Source organism: Drosophila subobscura, chromosome O, assembly GCF_008121235.1.
Source record: "Drosophila subobscura isolate 14011-0131.10 chromosome O, UCBerk_Dsub_1.0, whole genome shotgun sequence".
Taxonomy (NCBI): Eukaryota; Metazoa; Arthropoda; class Insecta; order Diptera; family Drosophilidae; genus Drosophila; species Drosophila subobscura.
The window spans coordinates 13,755,920-13,767,907 of NC_048533.1; the positions used below are offsets into that span (position 1 = coordinate 13,755,920).

At 50.9% G+C, this 11,988-nt stretch overlaps 1 protein-coding gene across 3 annotated transcripts; it reads right to left on the bottom strand.

Annotated features, from left to right (window-relative positions):
* Positions 1-4,725: 4,725 nt before the first annotated feature.
* On the bottom strand, positions 4,726-11,516 carry LOC117896618 (patj homolog). 3 transcript variants are annotated; one of them, XM_034805055.1, is made up of 3 exons: positions 11,294-11,516; positions 5,635-7,830; positions 4,726-5,577 (listed from the first exon to the last, which is right to left on the bottom strand). In XM_034805055.1, the coding sequence occupies exons 2-3, from the start codon at positions 7,454-7,456 to the stop codon at positions 4,772-4,774; spliced, it is 2,628 nt and encodes an 875-aa protein (XP_034660946.1). In that variant the 5' UTR covers positions 7,457-7,830; positions 11,294-11,516; the 3' UTR covers positions 4,726-4,771. The 3 variants fall into 3 exon arrangements, with proteins under 3 accessions (XP_034660946.1, XP_034660945.1, XP_034660944.1); XM_034805054.1 differs by having other exon boundaries at positions 4,726-5,583; XM_034805053.1 differs by having other exon boundaries at positions 4,726-7,830.
* Between the last annotated feature and the right edge of the window lie 472 nt (positions 11,517-11,988).

The window sequence follows — 11,988 nt, forward strand, 5'->3', positions numbered from 1 at the left end:
ATAAGTGTGCGCAATGGTTGGACCCGGTCCTGTCATGCACTGAGCAAAGGGAACAGCCGCGACAACGAAAATCCCTGTCTAAAATGGGAAGTTTTGTGCTGATGAAATGCATTCAGCAGTCCTTCACCTCATTGATTATTGTGTTCATAAAGTGGAGAACACTCTACACAAGGCACTTATGATAATGGAGTTGCTCTCCTCAACATTCCATTGTCAGTTACCAGCTAGAACCAAGTGTTCCAAGCGGGTTGGGTTTCGACTGCTTTCCCTGCGTGTACTCCGCGCAGCAAAAGCAGAAGGAGAACCTCCTTATGTGCGTTGATAGATTTGCATGCAAGCCCAGGACCAGGCTCAGGCACAGTCCCAGTCCCAGTCCCAGGCTTCTGCAGCATCTGGGAAATGGGAGTGAAGGCAGCAAATGGGAGAGGCAGCTCTCTGTGGATATTTAGAAAGGAGCTCGCTGGTGGCATGTTTGCGGTGCAGTGTGCAATGCGTTTTAATGAGTTTTTTGTTCTCTCGTAATTATTTTTGCCGTCTGTTAGACTTGTATGCGCAAATATATAGTATATGTATGGAAACGTTTTTCCTTCAAGGACCGACAATCAAGGCTCCAACCGTTTTAATGAGAAAACGCAGAACGCAAAACTCTACTCTGCACTTGGTAGTTGTGCGAGAAATTGTTGGTCTTCTCATATGTATAGAAATAAATGAATGAAAAATGCATCCAACTGGCAAGTCTATTAATCTTGTGAGCAAATGAAAGCACACACGACAAAGATTTATTTTGGAGCGCTGAAATCTAAAAGACAGTTTTGGAAGGGTAACTTTGACTCTGTTCAATGATTTTATTACTTTTAAATTCATTTCTTTACTTTTAATTGCTGTCAATTCTCAGGCACTTCTGATCTCTGCCTTAATTGCATGTTACAGTTGGCTTCTGGCTTCGGTTCATTCACCTCTCCACTCACAAATGGACACAAAAGATATTCCCAGACAATACCTTTTCCATTTCGAATTTACTTTCCTGCCTTTCCTGCCGTGCAAATTGAGCTGACAAAACAAACAAAATTGCTGCTAATAAAATACAAATTGATAAATCCGTTTTGCCCTTTGTTTTCGCCTCGTCTTTACGCATTTCTCTCGCAGCAAGCAAAATCCTTGTTGCACAAATATTTACAGTTAATAATCTACGCCCTGTCCTGTCCTGGAAACAATTGAATAAATCATAAATTAGCATGGAGTTTGCTTTGATTAAGGCTGCTGCCAGTCGCTGCGTGCAGTCTGTGCAATTAGCAAATTAAAATGCAGAATGCCGTGCAACAATGTGGGGCAGCAACAGTAAATTAATCGCCGCCCCCACATGTTCGACTCGGGCATTATGCTGTTGCCATTTCACATTTACATTTGTAAAGTTGTAAAATAGTAAAATTGAGCGCACGCCCGCCCCGTCCCTTTGTGACCCTATTATGAGCATTGCCTGCCACGGCAGCTGCCGCTGGAAAAGCATCTGTCGGCCAATTGTTCCGCCCAACTGGCAGACTGTCCGGCCCTCGTTCCGCTCCAGCTGTCCGGCTGTCCGGCATCCCTGCCATTGTATACATTAATTTGATTTAAAATGCATTGCTGCAGTTCCCCTCCCCTCAGCCCGATGTACTCCCTGCCCTAAACTGCAATTTATAAACAATTTTGTGATTTGCGAAAATTCCGCTGGCTGGTCGGCGGGGCATGACGACTGTTTGCTTAATTAAAACGTGATCAAAGGCGTCGACAGACACTGCTGAATTGGCAACAAAAAAAAGCAACAAAAAGAGATTCGTCAGCAGTGGGAATATTTATTGTGAGGTCTCCACGTTGCACGTTGCACATACGCCCTGCAGACCGCAGACAAAATGCCACCAACTGTGGTTATTTCTATCTATATTTCGATAGTTTTTATTCACAGTGTGCTTATTTAGGTTTTACTTTGAAATCAATGACCCCGAGGGCTTCGGCCAAATAAATATGAAATGTTTTTTTGGGTTTGCCAAGTGCAAAAATCAAAAAATCAAATGTGGTGAAGGAAGAGCTAAAAGATTGAATTTTTATTGCATTTGTAGAGTCATTTTTAGCGTGTTTAGTGCGGATTTAAAGACAGTTTTTATGCGCAATAGTCATATTTTTCCCAAGCAAATTATTACCGAAATGTGAGAGCATTAACTTGAATTTAACAAGTTTTAAATAATGTTTTACTTTGCCAAATAATCAAATATTTTACAGCCATATTTTTATTGAATTTCTGGTAATTAATACGGACCAGCAGTAATTTTTGCTTTTATTTTCAAGGATCAGTCATGAGACTTCTTGGCAGGCAAATAAAATCACAGAAAAAGCAAAACAAATTTAATTCCTTTTCATTTAAATGGAACCCTTGAATATGTTCAAAATGCAGCAGCAAAATGTACCTTCGTTCGACTCCTCCTGCTTATATTTCTTCAACGTTTAAGCACCGCTGTAATGGTCACAAGTATTTATAATTAAATATCACGTAAATCTTTCAGACATTAACGTACATCGTGTGTTGCTGCTTTCCCACAGTTCTTTCAATTAAACTGCTCGTGCAGCAAAGACAAAGACCAACCCGAATTTATATTCGAAAACGCGCACGAATCGGTTGGACCGAGAGCGAGCCGGTTCGAACCGATTGCCCACTTCCCGCCCCTGACCTTTGCTGACCGGAGAATGTTTGGTTTCCATATTGTTGCTGCTGCTGCTGCTACTGCTGCAGATGAACCGAATTTTGTTTTCAATTTTCAACACTTTTAATAGGCAATTAATTAAACGGCCAAATACAAACAGACGATGCGGCATAGCACTGAGCAAAACGTGTGTGTAAAATGGGGAAAACATTTTTGAAATAGGAAATAAAATTGGTTGAAAATAAGGGAAGAATCGGAGGCCTAGGACCTGAGCAATAAAGATGCATGTAGGATTTATTGTACAACAAAACAAGCACAAATATCGGAACTAAAAAAGGCCACCAATGGGTTTCAGATCTTCTTGGCCAAACAGTCCTGGATTAGAGTCTGAAAGAATTTGTTGGAGCTCAAAAATTATAATTTCTGCTAAGCTACTGGGGTGGAAAGTTTTCCTTTTATTGCCAACATTAATAAAACATTCACTGCCCGAGCCGTAAAGGTTCTCCCTGTGCTCCATGCTTCAGTTTATAACTCCCAAAGCTAATTTTCTCTCTGTGTAGCTCTCACATAAGTGTCTATATACAACGCCTGTGTGTGTACACATATTTACTCTTATGTGAAATATAGAATTCCGCGTTGGCTTTTTGCAGATGTAGCAAACATTTTTATAATTGCTGGCGGAGCTTTTATTATTTAATTGCCAGCCAGCTGTGGGACTGCTCCTCTCCTCTTCTATAGTTTGAGCTGCGAAACTTTTGCGCTATCGCTGGGCGCATAAATCGTTCAAGTTTCGCATAATTTATGCCTGGCCAACAATTGTTAAATAATGATTTCTTTAAGCAGAAGCCCCCGAACAACGCATAAATTATGAATAGAAAAGAAGGCAAGAAGAGTCGAGGAAGAGCGAGAGAGTCAATTAAGAAGATTACTATTTATGAGATTTACACGACACACACGGAGAGAAGCCAGAGCGAGGGAGGAGCAGGGAGACGAACTGCTGACCCCTGGAGATTAGTGGTAATTTGCAGTTTATCCTTGGCCCAGTCAGGGAGCGGTGGGGCGGGAGCGGCAGCTGTGGCGGGAGTCTTGCCAAAGTTCCGTATTTATTTCTACGCATGAATTATTTAAGCGTCAAGAAGCCTCCGCCAGCGCACCAGCCCCCGCACCACCAACTGTTTGGGCTTTGCTAATGGGTAAGGGAAAACTTCCCTGGCCTTAGCCCTCGGTGACCCTCGACTTTGCCCTCTCCCTGTCTCTCTCGCTCCCTCTTTGTGCTGCGTGTTTGCAAAATGAAAAGTTTTCAGCATGTGTCAAACGCTTTTAATTTGCTGCGAGCTTTCGTTAACGTTTTAAATGAACGAAGACAACTCCAGAGCTGAAGGACTTGTCGTCTGATTAAGGCGAAGTTCTCGGTGACACTCGAAAAATGCAATCAGCAGACATTGAAGGACAACAAGTGGCAGTAACAACAGCCCATAAAACAGGAGACACCAAAAGGGCTGTGGTGGAAAAACGAGCAAAGCACACACGGGGCGTATGAGCAACGAAGAACTTCAAAAGCGTTCGGCCATTGCACAAAGGGACAAGCATAAATAAATATATTTTGTGTGTGTTGGGCGTAACCGAACCCAAGCCCAATGGCTGCCCGGGCAACAATTAAAATGGGAATCTCATATGCACAATAAAGGATAAAGGAAAAGGCCATCAAGGCACACCGTAGCGGCAGGGGGGAGGCGTGGCTTCTGCTTGATTAGAGCACGGGAGGCATGGAAAATCTTGAAGGGGAAGTGCCAGCACCTGTGCGACAGCTGACAATTTAATAAACGCCCCAGCCAGCGAGGCACCGACAGCTGCTGTCCCGGCCATCAATCAGCGAAGCAAATAACAGAAAATGCCAATATGGACATTAAATATGGATGGAAGAAAAGTTTATTAAACGGAAATGAGGCAGAAACAAAGCAAAAGTTGGCTGCAGAGCGCGACAATTGTGTCCGAAGAGATTTACTTGAACTAAATATTGCTCAATGGAAGATTTTCTACTCACACATGGAGAATGTCCGTGTCTCTGGGCGTCCATCGAGGAGTGGCCACTGTCACTATGTGCTGGCCGAGTCGCCCAGCGGCGAGGCTATGTTGCTGTTGCTGTCCGAGTTGGACAGGGGCCGACAGATGCCGAGGCGCGTGAGGCCCGGCGGCATGGCCTTCAGTATGGACACCGCCTCGTCCAGCTCGAGGCCTTGGAGCAGGTGTTCGCCGACGCTCATGAGGCGATCGCCGGGATATATCTCGTTGGTTGCCTCCGCAGCACCACCGCGGATCAGGCCGCGTATCACAATCACACTGCCCTCCGCGTCGAGCGGATCCTGGTAGTCGAGTATGGAGAAGCCAAAGCCCTGCTCCGTCTTCTCAATGTCGATGGCTGTCACCTCGCAGCTCCACAGCGCCAGGCCGGACACGTTCTCCAGTGACTTGGAGCGCTGCTGGCTGCCATTCCCCGCTCCTGTGCCTGCGGCAGCGTCCGTCAGCGTCGCCGTGCTGGACGTGTACAGGGAGCTCTCCGACTGCGCCTTGCTGAGCAAATTCTGCAGGCTCTGATGGCCGCCGGGCAGCAGGCTGCGCGTCTCGAAGGCCTCCGCATTCTGCGATGTATTGATGATCGATGGCACCCGTGTGCCGCGCGCACACACGAGCTTAACGCGCGCGGGCAGCTCCTTGAGGATCTTGACCACATCGATGTGTCGCAGCCCCTGGAGCTTGTGCTCGTTGACCTGGAGCAGCTCGTCGCCGGGCCGCAGGATGCCCTGGCGGCCGACGGGACCGTCCTCGAGTATGGAGCGTATGTAGTGATGCGGACGCTTCTCAATGCCGCACTCGACGTCGACGGTGCCCTCGAGGCTGATCCCTAGACCTGAAAGTTTATTTATTTCGGCAACTAAAATTTCACTGTCGGGAAACTCACTTTTCCAGGCCACGCGCAGCGAGGCGGCGCTCGGACTGGCCGCCTTCTCGACGAGCACAGCCTCAGCCACAGCCACAGCCACAGACTCACCCTTGACCCCTATGGGAGTCGCTGCATCCAGCTCATTGGTGGGCGTTCGACTCTGTGCGGCATCGGGCTCCAAGTCGTGGTCCGCCCCGGGCTCTGGACACTGCTCGTCGGTGTCGTTGCCACTGTCATCCGCTGCCGCCGCTGGCAGGCCGTGGCCTCTGCTCCGCGTCAGCCGGCCATTGGTCAGAGTCGGAGGCGGAGGCGGAGTCTGGGTGGCTGGCAGTCTGGGCGCTTTGGTCGCCGGTCCGCTGTGATCGCTGCGGTCCAGCACGTGCGACATGTTCGACTCGACGGTGTCCCGCGAGGGCAGATCTGGGAGCTCGCCCAACTCTGGCGGCTCATCCTCATCGGCTGCCTCCGCCTCCGCCTCGCCCTCGGTGGCTATCGACTCGGCATCGAGGGACTTGGGTGGCAGCCAGCTGAGCGTGGCTATCGAGGGTGAGCCCGGCATCGACAGCTGCGACTGTCCGTCGCCGTCGTTGTCCGCGGCGCAGGGTGCGCTGCGGCCCTTCATCTCCGTGAGGGCCACCTGCAGGTGCTCGAACTTGCGACCGCGCAGGAAGCGCTCCAGCGTCAGGTGCACCTCGATGTCCGTGTTGCGCAGCAGCTCCACGGCCTGGTGGTTCGTCACGCCGGACAGGGAGCGGCCGTCGACGGCGACAATGCGATCGTTGATCTGTATCTGGCCGCTCGTCTCGGCGGCGCTGCCCTCGATGATGCTCTTGACGAAGATGCCGGACAGGTCCTCCTCCTCGCACACATAGCCGGCCACGGTAATGCCCAGCCCGTAGACGTTCTTGTGCAGCTCCACGACGTACGTCTCCGTCTCCGGGGAGTCCATGTACGAGGGCGAGCCAGAGGCAGAGGCGGAGTCCCTCTCGTCGTCTTCGTCGGCCGACAGCTTGCTGCCGGCTATCACAGTCTCAATATGCTGATCGTCCCGCTCCTCCTCCTCCTCCTCCTGCCCGTCCCTCGTGCTCCAGCGCGGCTCCAGCGCTAGCTGCAGGGCGGGACGCGGCGGCGGCGAGAGTATGGAGAAGGGCACAATGTCCAGATCGCGCGGACACTGCCGCCCATTGGCGTCCATCGATCCGCTGCTGTGGCTGCTGCCAACCATGTGCGGGGGTATGGGCGGCAGGGGGAAGTCGGCGAGGTCCGTCAGCTCGCCCAGCTGGAGGTGTGCCAGGGGCTCGGCTGTGGCCAGATCGGTGTCCGCGTCCGCTGGTCCGCCCCGCACCAGACCCACCAGACTCGACACATCCACAGAGCCGCCAGTGCCAGTGCCAGTTCCTGTTCCCGTTCCAGAGGCAGCCGCAGCCGCCGCAACAGCTGCGGCAATGGAGAAGCTGGGATTCTGGAAGAGATGACGCGACAGTTCTTCCGGGTCGGAGAGGAGCTTAGTTGGTATAATTGGCGCATGACTGGCCAGCGTTTGGTAGTCGATGGCAGTCGGCTCTATCGGCCGCGCCACAATCAGACGCACCTGAGCTCCGGTCTGACGAAGAACTGTGGCCACCTGCTCCGAGCTGAAGCCGCGCAGATTCACCTCCCCGATCTGCAGCAAATGGTCGCCCAGCTGCAGTCGTCCGTCCCGCTCCGCCACGCCGCCGGGCGTCAGGGCCTTGATCACGACGCCCGTGCTGCGGCCACCGACCAGAATGAAGCCGAGGCCGTTGCCATCGTTGATCAGATCGATAACCTCCACCTGTGACCATTCGGTGCTCAGGACCATCTTCGCCTCGAGCGCTCTCTTCCCGCTGGTAGTTGCTGCTGTTGCTGCTGTTGCTGCTGCTTTTAGTTAATTTAATTTCTGTTGTTGTGGCAGTTATTGTTTCTGTTGTTGCATGACGCGCAGTTCCGTTTTGGGTCCGTCCGGTGGTGCTGGTGGCAAATACTTTTGTTGGCTGCTTTTTGTTTTGTTTTTCGGGTTGGCTCTTTGTTATATTGTTGTTGCAATGTTGGATTGGTTTTTGGCATCGCATTGAGTGTCGTTCGTGTGACAATTACGGCCTGGCACGAACTCCGCTCCTGGCACAGCCAGCGCCAACCGCATTATCAACGGCATTGACAGCGACTCTGGGCCACTGCGAAGCACAGCAGGCGTATCTGTAATTATGTCAAGCACACACACGCACGCACACACGCACGCACACGCAGGTAAACAAAAAGTTAGAGCAGCACGCGGCGTATACGCAATGCCAGGGGGAGCGAGTCAGGGCAGGAGTCAGGGCAGAGCAGAGAGCGCCGCGCAATGCGTAGCGATTTGGCGTGACTCGGGTGCGAAGCGGGAATTTAAATTGCTGCCCCGCCAGGCATAACATTCTTCATTACTTTCGGTATGCCCTCAATCGAGGCATTCGAAAACGATCAAGGCACTTTCAGGGAACAGTCGCAGGGCAGAGGCTGCTGCTTAGGGGGTGTGTTTTAGCTGAGTTTTCACTTAGCATGTGGCTGTTAAGGATAGAGAGATAAAAGTAGACAACGATGTGAGGGAACAGACTATTTCAGACAGATCAAATATGGTTCAGAGGTTAACAAATTCTCTGCTGATACAAGAGAAGGTTTGGGCAGAGCCACAAGAATGTTCCTATTCAGTTGAATTATCTGTTAATTACTGCTCCTGCTGCTGAGATCATTTCAAGAGTTCGATTCGTTGAAATGTTTCGTCAGTAATAGCCAAAAGGGAGCGTGCGTAGAACCAAATGTTCCCACTTCCGCCTTGATGAGCGCCCTAATCGCAGTGACTATTAGAGGCTACAGCTGCTGGCAAGTGTTTGGTGAGTGCATGACAATCTCGCTAATGTGGTCTAGGATTAAGTTGTGCTCGAGGTGAGAGCACTGCCATCACTTATTTCTCCCTCTCGTTTGACTCCACAAGAAAGGTTCTGACTGTACTTTCTGTTTTTTGCACATTTATCTATTTTGTTGCACTGAAATTAAAGAATTTCCCAATCCTACAAGTGCCAATTGAGGCCATTTCGTTCGGAATTAATAGATTACAAATAAAATCCTTTGTCATAAATTCTATCAATAATATTTAGTTGATTCCGTTGAGCCCCTCACAATCAGTTCTAGTTTCAGCTCATCCCTTTGCTATCCAAAATGCCAGCAGCTTCACTCTTTCGCCCATTTAATTATTTAAGTCTTCTTTTATTTCAGGCCACAGTTTTGCTGCCACCTTCTGCGACTATAAATGCTTCTGCCCGCCTGCCAGGGTATGCAGCAAACGGCGCTCGGCAGGTGGCAAACCTCTCGCTCTCATGTGTTTCTGCGCTGATGGTGTTGTTTTTCTTTTTCGCTTTCAATGGCGCCTTTTTTGCACGATTTTGTAATTTACATGCAGACACACGCACTGTGGCACTGTGGCAACGAGGCAACGAGGCATCGCTCACGTGCCACGCCACGCATGTTTGCCTCCCTCCAGGAGCCACTCCCCCCTGGCAGTTCTAATTGGAAAATATCGTGCAAAGAGCCGGCAAAGTGCAGCGTTGTGGGCCAGTGGGGCAGCGTACTTAGCGTTGCAAACTCTGTGGCGCCGCTTCTGGCAGACTCGCAGAAACAATCTGCAATCGAGCGATAAGTTTCGAGTAGCAGCAAGCCAAGCCACATGGCTAATAACCAGCGGGGGGTGGGTTGGATGTGCCACGTCTGGTTGCAAATGCTTTTGCGGTTTTCAATTTGCTTTCTTTTGGCTGCGCTCTGCCGCTCCTGTGGCTTCTAAACTGCTGATGGCCAATGTCAGTGATGACATTTCATTGAAGCAGGTTATGGATTGCATTTGTCAGCCAACAGACAGCGGTTGAAGATGAAATTAGAAGCAAAATTTGGTGATTTTTGTTGTGAGCTAAAGTCAAGCTGGAAGTCAAATGAAACTGAACTTTTATGCACGTTAAGCAGAACTTTCGTCACTGCTCCACAGAGTTTGCTCATCTCTGGCCTGCTAATGGCCTCCCGCACAGCAGTGGGCTAAGCAGGTCCTCGAATCGGAGCCAGAAGCCGCAGCCGCAGCCACAGCCACAGTCGAGTCTGCATCAGAGCCAGTTGGATGCCGTTTTAATTGTTGTTTTCGGCTGCTCCAGGCTCGGCCCAGCCATTGTTGGCCATGTCTGCCACTGACTGCAGCTGTCAATTAAACGCTGATTGACTTTGCATTCACTGGACACGGATTGGCGCACGATGCGTATGATTAACGCTGTGACGGTGCCCGTGCCCGTGCCCTCCTCCTCCTGTGTGCCGGGCCCACGCCGCAACTTTTCACTCTTTGCCTTGGCTTTGGTCATTTGCTTGCATGCAGGCTGTCTGTCCCCTGCCCCGCTCTCTCGCGTGTGAGCCTCATTTAACTTGGCTGCGGTTGCGGAGGGACTTTCGAGAAGTAGGAGTAGCTGCCTGCTGTCCCAGGCCCATTACCGGGAAAGTAGGCCAAGCGCGTTTGAAGTTTGCACTGCGTGTGTGTGGGTGTGCGGGTGTGTGTGGGTGTGCTGCCTGCTATTTTTATACGCCTCAAGTTGGGGCCAGGGGCTGCCCGACTGCTGTGCCGTGCCAATTCTCGCTCTTGTTTTCGCTTTCCGCCGTTGGCCACTGTTGCTTCTAACGCACTTCAGGCTGCCGCGACGCTGACCTACTGCGCCGTTATTAGCCGGCTCACGGCTCGAGTTGGTCTGCGCTGCCGCTGCAGATGGCGTTGGCGTTGAGCGTCAAAAATCGATAAACAAACAACAAAAAAACGGGACGAAGAAGCGGCCAAAGGTTAGGCGACATTTGTCGACGTGCTGCATACCCTTGAAAGTGTTTTGAAGCCAGGAAAAACGTTGGGCATAAATGTTAGAAATGGGAAAAAAATGCACAACAAACTGCAACTTTAACTTTTCATTTCCCACTGACACAGCCCCTAAATGCTTTCATTCTCAACTACTTTCCCTCCTGGCTTTGCACAAATGTTCAATGCTCCTTGCTGAATGTATTTTTTGGTGGTTTTATGTCTAGGGTTTAATCTTACTCCTTTCAGGGACGTAGCACACGCCCACGCCGAAGCCACGGCAAGGCAAGGCAATCCGAGTGAAGTGAAGACATGGCAGCCATCGCTCTTGCCCGATGGCAGCCTGGTCTAGCCGCATTGTGGCTACTTCTGGCTGCTGCCTGCTGGCTGGTGTCGTGTTGCGCCTTTTGACCTGCCTACCCGCCCCTGGCCTGGCCACGCCACGCAGGCTCTTAGCCAAATTGCTGCAGCCCAAAATTAGAGAGGGGAAAGGGAAAGAAAAACTTGTAAACAAGCGGCACGCAATTCGCAATTACTTAGTCGACGCCTGACGCCTCACCCCTCTCCGCGCGCGGCAGTGACATTAACGCAGGGACACAGAGAAATTCCCACCAACTATTTCTATTGATTTAACAACGGAGCAAGCGAATCGAAGAGCGGCTCCAGCTCTGACTCTGCCGCTGGCCGCTAATCCATGGCTGCATGCGTGCTCCCCACTGACTCCTCCTGGTGCTGCGTATTCTGTGAACTCTTTAAGGCCGACTTCCACTTTCACTTGTGGCCCAGGGTTAGGGCAGGCAAATGGCAAATTACCCGTACAGGCTGGCCAATTTATGGGCCAGCAAACGGTTTCCGCAACGTTTTGTGGCACTTCATTCACGCACTTCATAAACACATAGCCGGGCGATGGATAACGGGCAGAATGGAGCGGCGGAACAACGGACACGGCAGAACGGCGGTAGGGCGGAACGGCGAAACGGCGGAACGGAGGAACGACTCTCGTACGTTTTGCGCTTTGTTTTCTGACTCTATTCTCGGCTGGTGTGCTTTGCGCTTTGTGTGCTAATCATTGAACAGTTTACGCGCGCATTTTAAAGCACTGCAACACGCCCGCACGCCACGAAGCTTCTTCGCCAAATGAAGTGCCCGCTGGCCAGAATGCCCCAGCGCACTCCCGTAGCACTCCCGCAGCACCTCCCAGCTCTCTGCTGTTCACTTTCCTTAACTTACGGCACGTGGCGGTCTCTCCGCCCATGCGCAGTCTCCTGCCACAAGACTCCGGGATGCACTGCGAGAGAATATTGCTCGCAATATTTACAAAATGAAGCTGCCATGCGGCGGCACACTCGACTTTGCCTTTCATCCAACTGTAAGTTGGTGGGAGCGAACAGCGAAAGAGGAGAGAGCAGCGCAAGAAGTGAGAGCGAGAGAGTGAAAGCTTGGGAGAGAGCAAAAGCGCTTCCGCACAGTGGCGCTGGACGAAAGCTTTCCAAAGGGAGCAAACGTAA

Coding starts and splice junctions, on each gene's coding strand:
- LOC117896618 (XM_034805053.1), bottom strand. CDS start 7,456: ATGGTCCTGAGCACCGAATGGTCACAGGTGGAGGTTATCGATCTGATC.